Source organism: Octopus sinensis, linkage group LG1, assembly GCF_006345805.1.
Source record: "Octopus sinensis linkage group LG1, ASM634580v1, whole genome shotgun sequence".
Taxonomy (NCBI): Eukaryota; Metazoa; Mollusca; class Cephalopoda; order Octopoda; family Octopodidae; genus Octopus; species Octopus sinensis.
Window position 1 is genome coordinate 161,635,927 of NC_042997.1, and position 15,045 is coordinate 161,650,971.

At 29.8% G+C, this 15,045-nt stretch overlaps 1 protein-coding gene across 1 annotated transcript in view; it reads right to left on the reverse strand.

Moving 5' to 3' along the window:
- Nucleotides 1–15,045, reverse strand: part of LOC115210729 (titin) — a 678,167-nt gene that overhangs the window by 288,259 nt on the left and 374,863 nt on the right. The window contains exons 268-274 of the mRNA XM_036506041.1: nucleotides 13,692–13,958; nucleotides 9,955–10,221; nucleotides 6,334–6,600; nucleotides 1,952–2,001; nucleotides 1,316–1,459; nucleotides 1,012–1,060; nucleotides 131–234 (exon numbers count right to left, since the gene is read on the reverse strand). Coding sequence (XP_036361934.1) covers nucleotides 131–234; nucleotides 1,012–1,060; nucleotides 1,316–1,459; nucleotides 1,952–2,001; nucleotides 6,334–6,600; nucleotides 9,955–10,221; nucleotides 13,692–13,958 — 1,148 coding nt within the window. The remainder of the gene's footprint in view (nucleotides 1–130; nucleotides 235–1,011; nucleotides 1,061–1,315; nucleotides 1,460–1,951; nucleotides 2,002–6,333; nucleotides 6,601–9,954; nucleotides 10,222–13,691; nucleotides 13,959–15,045) is intronic.

The window sequence follows — 15,045 nt, forward strand, 5'->3', positions numbered from 1 at the left end:
GAAAAAACCGCATTATTTATGGGATGACCCAATACTTAAATTTCAAATATAGTAACAGCAAAATTCATTTGGAGTCTTAGAATTACTCTAAATGTGTAAAACACTTAAATATATAATACACATGCTTTACTTCATGTAAAAAGCTGTCATCTTCCTCTTCTGATGATAATACTTCAGGAGACATTCTACCACTTGGTGACTTTGATTTATGGTCCCTTTTCAGAGAAATTGAGTCTGAAATTTAAATTTATTCCAATTTAGATATTAATCAATAAGATTATCTTACATGATAACTACATAAAGTAAATAAGATGATTTTAATATTATGTATATTCAATTTCAATTCTTTCCAGAATACTGAATTCAAAGTAAATACTGAAGGGTTTCAGCTCATCTCACTTTCACATTATAAAGTAATATGGCATTTTAAAACAAGCATATATTTGTATGAAACAAAATATTACAATTTAATGAACTCTTTAATCTTTTATGTATAATTATTGTTATACATATTTAAATATGCAGAAAGTATTTCAAAGTATGCATTCATTTTCTGCAAAACAATGTAACCCAAAAAGTATTATGGTATAATTTTAATTAATTAAAATTTTTTGGCTTATCATATTAGGTATGTTAGCACTCACTTTACTTTTATATATATATATATTAGCACCATGCACTACTGGGATCCTCTACATACCCCAACAATTACCACTCTTTCTTTTTGGTTGTCATAATACAAAGTATTTATTTTGAGTTAAATTATTTTCACTATACTGCCAAGGATCAGAAACACTCCCATTATTTTAAATGATTATATTCCAGAGTCGACTCCCTTGCCTTTTTTGACTAAAATTAATTATAATTGACATAATGATTTAGACTCAACAAAAACTGAATTCATTTAACAAAGTTTTCAGCTTAAATTTCTATTTTGGAATGTTTCCATCCAATTGGTCGTTTTGATAATGATACTACTTTTCACATCAAACTATTTCAAATATTACATACCTTCTTTTGTTTTATCCATCGTTAGCATTTTTGAAGGAACAGTGCATACCTGTTACAAAACAAAAAGGATTAGATAAAAGAGAAAAATGAAATGAAATGATAGAGCATAGTTTTGATTTTCCTAATTCTGTAGTTATAGTAAACTTGAAACACCTCTGCATAAGTTTATAATTATTCATAAACAAATATAAATATTCTTATTACATTATAATAACACATTTTAGTTTTGTGGAAGATTAAGCAATTAAAAATCATTGAAGTATTAAAAGATATGGGTATTTTAATGTCTCAAAATAATTAGTACCTGATCCCTCCTTTCTAAACTTTGCACAACCCACATTTCAGTGTCTGTTGAATTAAGGACCATTACTTGAACATCTTTTTGTAGTGTTACATTAGTTTTAGTGTCAGTAAAATCACACACAAGTGAATAGATTGGTACAGCATCCTACAAAACAATGGAAAAAAAACAGCTTTAACTAAAATCAAGCTGGTTTTAATTGTCTTATAAAATTTTCAAAAATCATAAGGTGTGGATATATATATATATATATACATATAGCATCAGTAATGTATATAATATATTGTTGGATACCCTACACTATAATGCATATATATATTATGTATATATATATATATATATATATATATATATAGATATAGATATAGATATATATATATATGCATGAACATAGACACTGGCACACACACACACACACGCACGCACATTCTTTTCCAATACTGAGTTTCATTTCTTTTTAGCTAGCTAGAATGGAAAAACATTTAAATTTTCAACCATTATTAATATTGATAACTTTCTAAGTATGATGCTCTTTTGTGAAATTTTTTCTCTTCTTTTTGCAGAAGTTTTGCTTTTAAAATCTTAACTATATTATTAAAACCATCACTTTGATTATTTATCTCAATACAAATGATTTACCTTTGTATCAGAAACAAAGTCAGCTTGCTGTCCATCTGGCTTTTCTAGAGCTTAAGAAGAAGGGAAAGGAGGAATTAAGATTTTATGCCTAGCACATTACACAAATAATTATGTCTAAGAGTAAAACAAAAATATATGAAACTGTTAAAAGAAATAAAAACAGTTAAAAGAACAAAACGGATAAAATAATATGTTCAAAAATTAAATCAGAGAACTTGAAGGAAGCGCTTCTGCAAAGCCTGAGCTCAGATGGCTAAAACAAATTTACAGAAGAACAAAACAACTTTTCAAATAGTAAATATATAATTTAGAATCAAAAAGTTATTACCATATTTTAACAATTTCTTTTTCTATATATGTTATGAGTAAACTTCTCTACATTATAGAGAGACATGCATCAAGTTGTTGTTTGCTTGATAATTTTCTTCTTTATCCCAGTTTTCAAAGATTTTTATAAAAAAATGTCCTAACATCTTTTTAAAGAAGCCTAGCTCATTAATTAATGATATATGAACATATAAAATGTGAATAAACAGTGACATGAATTTGAAAAAGTTTCTGTTCTGATATTAACTAGACAGCAGAGAACACGCATATAAATCACCTTGCAAGGTGCTACCATTCAAAGCAAAATAATAAATAATAATAGGAAACCTTTGCGACATAAACAGACTCATAAAGAATATAATGATACATAAAAAAAAAACTGTGCCGCAGTTGTCAATTGTGAGATTGCCAGAGAATATAGTAAGAGAGAAATAAAGTCACATCATAGAAAAATATTCTACATTGGTCATAAATATATATATAAATTTTTGTTTTTTACTTTATTTTATTCTTTAGGCATGGAAGCAAAATATTGCTCATTCCAGACGTATAAGTTTACATGATCCATCCAGCTTATATGTATATGCATATATGAAGACCCATATATGCATAGATATTGTCATCACTGTCACCATCATTATCTTTGTAACTTTTGTCATCATCATCATCATCCTCATCATCATTTAACATCCACTTTCCATGATAGCATGGGTTGGATGATTTGACTGAGGACTGGCAAACCAGATGGCTACACCAGACTCCAATCTGATCTGGAAGAGTTTCTACAGCTGGATGCCCTTTCTAACGCCAACCACTCTGAGAGTGTAGTGGGTGCTTTTACATGCCACCAGCATGATGGCTAATCAGGTGGTACTGGCAATGGCCATGCTCAAACGGTGTTTTTACATGCCACCTGTACAGGAGCCAGTCCAGTGGCACTGGCAACGACCTAGCTCAAATGTTTTTTCATGTGCCACTGGCATTTTTACGTGCCACTGGCATGGAAGCCGGTCAGCTGCTCTGACAATGATCACACTCGGATGGCACTCCATTGGCATGGGTGCCAGTCATCAAATTTGATTCGATTTCGATTTCACTTGCTTGAACAGGTCTTTGCAAGCAGAGTTTAGTGTCCAATGAAGGAAAGATATGCATAAATAGGCTGGTTACACCCCTGGCATATGCCACAGGTTATGGTCTCACTTGCCAGGTCTTCTCACACACTGCATATTTCCAAAGGTCTCGGTCACTAGTCATTGCCTCGGTGAGGCCTAATGTTTGAAGGTTGTGCTTCACCACCTCATCCCAGATCTTCCTGGGTCTACCTTTTCCACAGGTTCCCTCAACTGCTAAGGTGTGGCACTTTTTCACACAGCTATCCTCATCTATTCTTACTATATGACAATACCAGTGCAGTTGTCTCTCTTGCACACCACATCGGATGCTTCTTAGGTCCAACTTTTCTCTCAAGGTACTTACACTCTGTCGAGTATGCACACTGACATTACACATCCAGCAGATCATACTGGCTTCATTCCTTGTGAGCTTATGCATGTCCTCAGCAGTCATGGCCCATGTTTCACTGCCATGTAGCATGGCTGTTCATACACATGCGTCATTCAGTCTACCTTTTACTCTGAGCAAGAGGCCCTTTGTCACCAGTAGAGGTAGGAGCTCTCTGTATATATATATATTTGCATGCATAATCATAAATACATTTATATATGTATGTGTATATATATCCATATGCTTGTGTAGATAGATAGTAGACAGACAGACAGATAAACAGGAAAATTGACAGAGAGATTGACAAGTGGATATTAAGTCAGTTGAAGGAAGGCGACAGAGCCAAAATTTTACAGTAGCTCAACATATCCCCATAAAAATTATACATGTGTGCATGCATGTATACATGAAACCATTGTAAGATTTTGACAGAACAGAGAACTAGTAATATAGATAAGTATAAGCTCATGAATTCAATCAAAATATATAAAAGAATATTACTCTACCTGGCTTAATAAACAAAGGGTTATAGAAACCAATGTAAATGTTATGGAAAGCATCTGTATTTCATGTCTGTTATCAGTGGTTCTTAATTATTTACATTCTCATTTTGACTCTCTTGATGCATTTCCTTAAAAGCCTTATATTAAAAATATGGTTTCCTAGACTTTTGTTTTCTAGACTACAGCTTATTTCTTTGAATTTTATAGGTCATGCTCATAATTTAACTATTCAAATATTGCTTATGCATGAATGATGTTAAAAAAAATGAATATTTTCCATCAACTTGAAAAGCAGATATTATGATTAAGAAATAACATAACAGTTGCATTTAGAACAGCGTTCTCAAATACCTTCAAATAATGGTTGTCAAATAAAAATTTAAAAAATGCAAAGCTCAAAACCTTGCTATTAAAGCAATTTTAGAAATAAAAAATCTTTGAAAGCATAAAGAAAATGTGCACAAATTATCCATGCTACAAAATTGTTAGAAATATTTGTCAGAACGGTATTATTTAGAGACAAATTTTAGGCTAGTGTTTAAAGCCACTGTTTGAAAATAAAAATGCATTTTTAAAATTTCAGTCCATTACAAAAATAGAAAGAAATTTGCTAATTTAAATCACAAGGCTGGCAAATTTTATATATTTGAAGATGCTAACTATTAAGAATAATTTAACTGGATAAAATAAATTCACAACTCAATGAATAACAACTTCGTTCTAAAATGTAGTATTGTAGCTCAGCTTTAAATGCCTCCATATTACTGATTTTCTTATTCAAAGAATCACATAGATGTTTAATGACTTTTTAGCATGACTAATTTTTCAATAAGTTTCTCATTTGATGTACTTAAACAAACAAACAAACAAATGCACACACACACACACACACCACACACACACACACACACACACACAGATTAAATCAGAACTAATCAATAAAGTTTTTTCCTAATATCAGAGTATATAATTACATTTTGTTAAGAGTTAAATGTCACTGAAAATAATTGATTCTCGAAGAATAATAAGTGAGATATTATAGCCGAGGCATCGTGGTTATTAAGTCTATCTTCATCAAGCAATGCTTAAGCATACATCTAATGTGAAGGTAAGTAATTGAATATGTGAGACATTGCATCCTCATATATGTGATGTTTCAGTATTATTCCAGGGTCACTGAACTCTGCTATGCAGAGACTGGCTGTTTGATTTCAGATAAATTGTTATTAAGATTTGGTCTTTAATGATTGAAGACCTAGATGCTGGTTGCTATTGAGGAGGGAGAAGTAGATTTTGTTTGTTCATTAGCTTTAATTACCTTAACTTAATTAGGAGGTCCTTGGCAATACAACACATCTGAATTTGGCTCCTTATAATGCGGTTGTTTTAATATGAGAGTCTATGTTGTTTGTATGTGTTCATATTGGATAAAAGTTATAATGTTTTTAGAATAGCACTGAAATATTATTCTGACGAGATTTTAAATTCTCAAAATATTTGCAGTTGATCAGAGATATTTTGTGGTTTGAAGCGTGGAGAGAACATAACCCAAACTAAATCAGTGTTGAAATTGGAAATTGGGGTTGATTGTACTAATGAGGAATAAGATAGTACTGAGAGTTTGCAACTAAAGTATTTTCATAGATTTAAAAAGATAAAACATTTCCACATGGTAGAATGTGGCAAGTACTAAACTGAGTGAAGAAAAACTTACAAAGAAATAGATAGACTATGTCTTACATTTAGTTACACAAATATAATGAAATAGGATAATATATGTGTAACATTATAAAAAAAGAAGGCTGTATTGAATAATGTCCTAAATGTTCAAAAATGTAGGATGATTGCCTTTGATCAAGATTGACTTTGGGTTAAACAACAACCACAATTAGTGTTATAACATTTTTCATAAATCAAATATAAGTTAACATTGCTAACTAAACTTCAAATAATCAATAATGGTAATAATCTATTGTGATATAAGTATATATATACATCTATTATTTTAGAGATTATTATATTGGAAAAAATGTAGATGAATCATACCTTCAACAGTAAGTTTTGCTTTAGAAAATTTATTTCCAATTACACAGGAATATTCAGCTTTATCTTTTAAAGTGACATCGTGTATAACAAGCTTCTGTACATACTTGTCTGTGATGATTTCAATTCGCTTACTTGACTTTACCTCCTTTCCTCCCTTCATCCATCTTACCTTTACATTAGGTTTTGTTAATTCACATGTGAATGAAGTAGTTTCACTTTCTTTCACTTTCGTATTTGCTAATTTTTTGATGAATTCAGGAGGTGCTTCTGTTGAACATTAAATAGGATTAAAGTTAGCTTAAATATATAACTACTAAAATACGATTGCTCATTCTGAATGAATTTTCACTAAAATTACTAAGAGAGCAACATACCAAAACAATAAAATAACTGTCATAGAAACTATGAAAACTTATATTTTTGTAATACAGAATATCATGCATGTACAAAAGAATATAATAAAATTTAAATTGTGAGCATGCTTTAGGATAAATACAACACAAGATATATAAAAAAAATGGAGAAAAAATTGTAAAATTTCATCAAGAAAAGGAAATTATTTTAATAACTTCAAATCAAATAAAATTTTAAATTATGTCAAATTTCAAACCATATCAAATTTTTAAAAAACTGTGAGAAAAAGAACATTTGAACAGACCCTTATAATAAATAATTATTAATTACTTCATTAGGTTTATGTTTTAATGATCTAAACTCTAAACCAATACAAACATTTAGATATACAGCATGGCCGCAGCCTTCAGGCTAAAACATTTTTAAGGATTTAAGGATACACATTTTGAACTATACAATATTTTTTATTATTTGTACACCATTCAGACTGAATTAGAAGTTAGATTTGATATTTTTATATTATGAATCAATAACATTTGAATGATACAGAACTTTATTTTGTATTAAACTTCAGCAAAAAATGCTCTACTACCTATTCACAAAAAAAAAAAATTAAGTTTCAGGTCTAAGGGAGATAATTCTTTTCAGAAACTTTATTAAGAGAAAGTTTTAATTAACAAATTAACTATAAAATTTAATTATGATATATTTGAAAATTAAAAAAAAGTATTGCACTCATCCATTTTTGATAACTTTTTCACACAGTAACAGAAGACATAAAAGAAAAATGAAGAAAGCTCTGATAGAATGGACTAGGCTATAAATGAAGGAAGTCATTTTCAAACTGTGTATGTATGTCTAGATATGTAAAAGCAATATATATAACATATACTTTGATCTTGTTTTATATATGTCTATTTCTTATAGGATAGCAATATTTTTTTCTATCATTTGAACTATTTCTTTTAAGTTTATTGCATATAGTCATTACTTTCTCATTAAGCTCTATGGATAACGTATTTGTGCCTTATTTAGTTTTTTAATTATTATTAAATTAATTTGAATATTGTTCTATCTACTCTTTTTCTTTTTACATTGGCAGAGTAAATAATTCTTCATATCCTGATTCTTTATCAAAATAAAAATGGAAAATAGTCTGACTTTGAATGAAAAGATCGTTCTGTTTTTCTATTTCATTGATTGCTGAACTACACCATTTTTATTCTATTAATTAGTTTAAAATTATTCATTTATCATTTATATACTAATGATAATGAATAAGCTATGTGAAAGAGCCTCAGTTTTGACCGATACCGAATGGACATGACAAGAAAAGAAGAATATTGTTAACTGAATGGTACAGCAGATGGAATATGACAGATATTTATAATAAAACATATTCTACTTCTTGAAGTATTGAGCACATAATTGTGTTCTTAAGTATATCACACAAGAATATATATATATATATATATATATATATATATATATATATATGTATGTGTGTGTATGTGTGTGTGTGTGTGTGTGTGTGTGTGTGTGTGTGTGTGTGTGTGTGTGTGTGTGTGTGTGTGTGTGTGTGCATATATGTGTGTACTCTGAGTAATATGCCATCTCTTATTTAATACTATTTGGCAGAAAAGTTTATTTAGTTATTTTGCCTTTTCTCCTGAGATAGAAGTAATTGTTTATTGTTTAGTGGAAAGCATTGTGTGACACTTCAAATTCATTTAAAATTTAATAAACCTAATTGTATTTATGGAAAAAAACATTTATCCCAGTGTAAAGGATGGACATTTAAATCTAGGTGTTCTTTTATCTAATCATCTTCAGACATATGTTTCAATTTATAATAAAATGAAATAGAGATGTAGTCAAAAATACTTTTGTTCATTAACTTGGATGTGTTTAGCAATATCTAAATATTTTTTGTCCTGGGAAGGTCCTTCACTAATCAGCAACCACAGATTGTTTATGGTCAAAAGTGGGTGTAAAGGTGCCATTTATTGACTATAAATCTTCAGAAATTATATACAGTATAACAAGAATGAAGCCAGATGGCCTTCCAAATGCTAGCTATTTGATCATAAAGTGTAAAACCTTACTATTTTTATAATGTGAGGTAAAGTAAACAGAATAAAGAATCTAAAAGTACAATATTTTGCCTCTGGCAATATTTGAAACTCTGGCCCCTTCACTAGTAATTCGTTTCTTCATTCACACAAAATAAAACATAGTTTATCCTAGACCATTTTCAAATTCTTCAATTCTGCTTGGATTATATGCTTTGAACACTGTTTCTACATATATAATAAAGCTTTTTGTAGTTGTGATGTATGTCTGTAGTGAGGCAAACAGCTTCAATTAGTCTATTTTCCTTTTACACATTTATTCATTAAAATTTTTATTATATGCTTTGAGACAGTTATTGTTACTGTTATCAAGGTGGTGAACAAAGTCGGAACATTGGATACAGTGCCCTGTGGTATTTGTTCTGGCTCAGTTTTGACAGACATTGAATGGACATGACAAAAAAAGAAGAATATTGTTAACTGAGTAGTGGATAGAATATGACAGATATTTATAATGTAACATGCTCTACGTCTTGAAGTATTGAGTACTTTATTGTGTTCTTAGGCACATTACACAAGATTATATATATATATATGCACATATATGTGTATGTACCTAACTGATCTATGATAGCCAACAAAAATTCAAAGCTATAACCTCTTCTCCAAACGTTTATTTAGAAAAAAAGATATATACATTAATATGATTTGCTCTTGATTCCTCACTGCGAGGAGAGTGGATAACTGTGGCAATTTTATCTATCTATCTATCTATCTATCTATCTATCTATCTATCTATCTATCTATCTACCAATCTACCTACCTACCTACCTACCTACCTACCTACCTCCGTATGTATGTATGTATGTATGTATGCATGTATGTATTTATGTATGTATATATGTATGTATGCATGTATGTATGCATGCATAAAACTTTCAGCCTTTCAGTAATTTTGTAACTTCTGTGGACTGAATGTATATGTATATGTATGTAGGGAGAGAGAGAAAGAGAGAGTAGGAAATAGAAAGAATGACAGAGATAGAGACTAACAGAGACAGACAGACTAGTTAAAATAAATAGATGCAAATAAAAATTAATTCTAATATTCTAGTAGCTATAGTATTTCTTAATCATATAACCATATGAATGGTTGCACTCAAATAAAGATTTTGAAGAAATGTTCAATTCGTACCTTCAACAATTAAAGTAGCATTAGAAGAGACATGACCAAGGTCACAGATATATTCTCCTTTATCTTCAAAACATACTTCTTCAATTATAAGTTTCTGAATGAATTTCTCTGTGATGATTCTAAATCTCTCATTTTTCTTCATATCCCGTCCATTTTTCAGCCAATTCACTTTAATATTTTCTTTAGTTAATTCACATGAGAAAACTGCTGTTTCCTTTTCAGTAACATTCACATTTGAAAGTGTTTTGGAAAATTCTGCCCCTGATTCTGTTAGACATGCAAATGTAAACATAGAATTCAGCATCTGAACAGCAAAGCATTAATTTACACTGCAATTATTAAAGTAGAAATTGGCAAAACTAAAGCAAGTGAGATGTTTTAAGATTTCCAGATGAAAGAATATTTTTGTAAACTGATAGAAAAATTAAATGTATTTTCTTACATAAAGCCAAATCCAAACAAATCATTGCAATTCTAAAGCAATCCAGAGAAATCATTGAAAATAGGCCATGCCCAGCTTAAGTAATAATTTTGACAATCAAAAGTATTAGTTCAAAATAGAAAAAAACACATTTTAAAATAGATTATTAAAGAAATCAATCCATTAAGCTTAAAGTTATACTTCAAAACTTGTGTAGATGAACTTTGTATAATTAATCAGCAATATTTCATAAACAGTTTTCCTCCGTTTTTCAAATTAATATTATATGGAATTCATGAGCATGATGACTAAAATTCTCTTGAAATACTTTATAATGTATATAAAGTTTAAAAAAATATAAAGTAATAAAAAGAATCTTCAAGCTATTTATGTTAGTTAATTTTTCAATGTATAAACATTTAAAAATCAAGGTTTGGAATTGTTAAAAGATTGAACTGACCAACAAATATATATATATATATATATATATATATATATATATATATATAGGGTTCAGCAACAAGTTGCTTAGCCCTATTTATTTATATATATATATATATATATATATATAAAGAACTTTTTGTAAAAGTTCCTACCAATAATGGTTATATTTCCATACCAAAACTACTAGGTAATAATTATTAATTTTTAAAATTAATAATTATTTACCCTTATATTATTAATTATATATATATATAATTTCAATAGATTTAAATAAGAAGCACATTCTTTTCTTGGAGTAGTCTGCATAGAAACAGTATCAAAGAATTACCCAGGTAAAAAGATATTAGCATATTCAACTATATAATAAGATGAATGACCATAAATCCTATTAAACTTTGAGGCAAGGTTAAAGGAAATAATTGATGCTGAAATATAAAAGTCAACTTTATTGAGAAAACTAGATGGTTCATTAATGGTGTATACAGTGATAAAGAATACTCTATGAAATGAAATTGTTGATGCATATATATTTTTAATGACTACAGATTATATGGGTCTATAGGAAAAAGACACATGAATTTTTTTGACTATATTCAGTATTATAATTATCTGTCCATAATATCATAAGATAGACATACCTAAACTTTAATCAAACTAAACCTATATTAAAATATTTTCTCTTTTATATATATATATTTCCTTTTTGTATTCAGTTTGCAAGATTCTCTATGTGAATTCGTGTGTTGAAGCATATTTTATTGTGTCTGGGGAGAGTCATTCTCTTTTAGCGCCTTATTAATTTAACAAACTCACCAATTTCTACTCATTTATTTGTTTATGACTCTCCCAAGACACAATAATATATATATATATATATATATATATATATATATATATATAGATAGATAGATAGATAGATAGATAGATAGATAGATAGATAGATAGATAGATAGATAATATATACATATATATATAATATATATAATGAGCATATTTCCTAGAACTGCTGTGAGGATAGCATATTCTTCAGTCATTATACATCTAGTAATAACTCAGTATGGCAGAAGCCATAATTTTCTGATAAGGCCATACTAATACTGAAAATTGTCTGAAGCTGCATCCAGTACATGCCAGGAAAATGAAAATATTTGGTACTGGCTGTGATTTTAAATTCTAAATATTTTGAGAGTGCTTCTGCAGCCAAATAGCTGGTTTTGTACTCTTGCTTCTTCAAACACTTTCAGAGCAAAATAACTCACAAGCATTCTTTGACCTAATAGTATAGATAATGAGCAAAAAATAAATTACAACTGTAGCAATAAAAAAAGTGATAGGTTGTTCTTTGTTTACCACAGAGATACAGGCTTCCTAAAATACAAAGAGCCAACACATCTATTACTTCTTGATTAATTGTTCTTCTTACTTTGTAAGTTAGAGTTTATTTTACTCATAATAAAGACCGGTACAAAAAACATTGAAATAGAGCAGTTATCAAAATAGATAAATTTAATCATGAACACACCTGTCATTAGAATATATCGGAAAGAATAAGGACAGGAAGATTATATAGTCAAAATAGGATATGAAATATTAGTTTCCTTAGCTCATGTTAATAATTTATACAAACATATAACAATAATTATGATTACATAAAAAACATAAACTAGTAGTATGTGTGATCAATTTGTTGAATCATAATAAAATACATCTCGTTAATTTTCATAGCCATTCTTGGAATGTATAGCAACATTTCTAATCAGAAAACTAATTGTAGAGCTACCTGGATACACTTCCTAATACACTTCCTAATACTTAAATATAAGAAATGGGGAAACTTGTGAAGGATGCAGCAAACTTTAAAAAAACAACCCTTGAGCTCTCACAAATTTTCAAAAGAAATATCTTCAGTACATTTCAGAATAGGACAACTGTTTTAACAAAATAACTTAAAATAGCTCAAATAAATGGTTAACTACTGAATAATAGAATAAAAAATATCTTTCAAAGGTCACTGATGCAATTGCAAATAAAAAAGAAAACAGAAGAGTCCTTTATAACTGCAATCCAGCATAAGGAAGAAGCAATCAATAATTGCATCATTATCAAAGAATTATTATTAGCTCAACTAAGACGTGTCTGAAGTTAACAACAGGCCTTTAGTTACCTGTCAAGTTTCTTTATGATAATCTAAAAACATTCTAACTAAACCACTGTTTATAGTTGCTCTCTGAGATATCTTTACATCTATTAGAAAAGCCAGTCTCACAAGTTATAATACCAAAGTATCAGGGGTAAACAATGCAATCTGATGTCAACAAATCATAAGGGCTTAATTTTATATACTTGCGGTCTAATGAAAACAACTTGCAATTCAATACTAGAAAGTTTCAAATACTTGGCTACCAGGTATGTAATACTTAGCAACCTAGATAGGATATAGTGTTATCCCACAGCCAGATATATAAGACCTTCGAAATGCATAATTTTCTGCACATATAACTAAAGTGTGAGTAAAAAATAGATGCCTGATAGGAAAGCTCCAGTAAACATTTAGAACAATGGTGGTTCTCAGCAAGACTGTATGGATTCAACTGTTTAGAATTTGTTCAGAGCTATGATCTCTTGAAATGTCAACTTGAATGCTGACCAGGAAGTTTTACTGCAACACAGCTGCTTGTTTACAGAAGACAGATGAAGAAGAGACTTATAAATGGATGGGTTACCATGAAAATTTGTCATGAAAGATATGCAAATCCTCAAACTAGATACCATTGCATAATGAAGAGGGTTTCCAAATTTTCCTCCAGTTAGGAATAGATGATGAAATGAATATAGATTCTGTTAAACATTCAAGATTTAATTGGAAGCATACCTTGCACAGACAATGTTGCAGATGTAGACACATCACCTGCCACACAAGAATATTCTCCCATATCTTCCAAAGTAACATTTTCAATAATTAATTGATGAACCTTCTTATCAGCAACAATCTTCAAGTGATTATCACTTTTGATTTCTTTTCCATCCTTTTTCCAAATGACTTTTATGTTTTCCTTTGACAATTCACATAGTAAAACAGCTTTTTCCTTCTCAGCCACATTAATATTTGTTAATTTCTTTGTAAATTCAGGTTTTATTTCTAAACAAATATGAGTTTTTATTAGCAGACATCACATGGACAGTAAAAAAAGTGACATAACATAAACAAAACATACATTAATTTTTGCACATATAGAATAGATAAAAGTGTTACTATCACAGAGCACAATTAAGTGAAATACATCAACATTAATGCTACAAAACACTATAACAATATTTAAGCACAAAATATCTTCAAACTTGTAAGAAATCAACAGTATTTACAATGTTATTTTGTAACCATTCTAAGGTCCACATGAGAGTGGATGTCATATAGAGGATATATGCATGGTTTATCATTTTATGGAATATTTACATATACCGGGTGTTCAGGCTAAATTTGTGTTTTTATGTTTACTTTTTACATATACTATTTCATGAATCATATTCTATAATGTTACTTTTTTCAGAAATAGCTTGATGTGTTAGGGAAAAGTAAATCGTGTTGGAGAACATAAAATTAAAGTTGTAGTTATGAAAGAGATGACACGGAAGACCAGAAACAATCTGAATATTGTAGAAGAATTACTTGTATCATCATGATTCACTCTGGATATCAAAATGCCAACATCTTGACTGCTGTTCAACTTTCTGTGAACACAATATAAGTTGTAAGACATGACATGGACAGCTACGATGGAGACTATACAAAACTATAGCCAGCATGAAGGGATACAGCAGGCTTTCTGACTGTGTCTGCATGCCAAGATTCATCCCTACATCTTTGAACAGGGCCATAGGTTCAGTTCAGATGGCTATGTGAAGTTAGAAGATATTGTGGTCAATCCCTGGCAGGAGAGGGTTGCTGCTGGAAGGCCATATGTGTGGCAGCAGGATTTGACTCCTTGCCCATTCTTCCAGAAAGAGTCAGAAGTGGATACTAGAGAATTTCTATGACTTTACCAACCCCAACTTCTGGATTTCTCATTCCCCTAATTGTAATCCCTTGGACTACTATGTATGGGGTATGGTTGAGAAAGACACCAACCACTCTGTCTACAACACCAAGGCTGAACTGGTGGCCAAGGTCTAGAAAGTGTTCAAAGATCTTGGCAGGGCCACAGTGAGGAACATATGTTCTAAGTTTC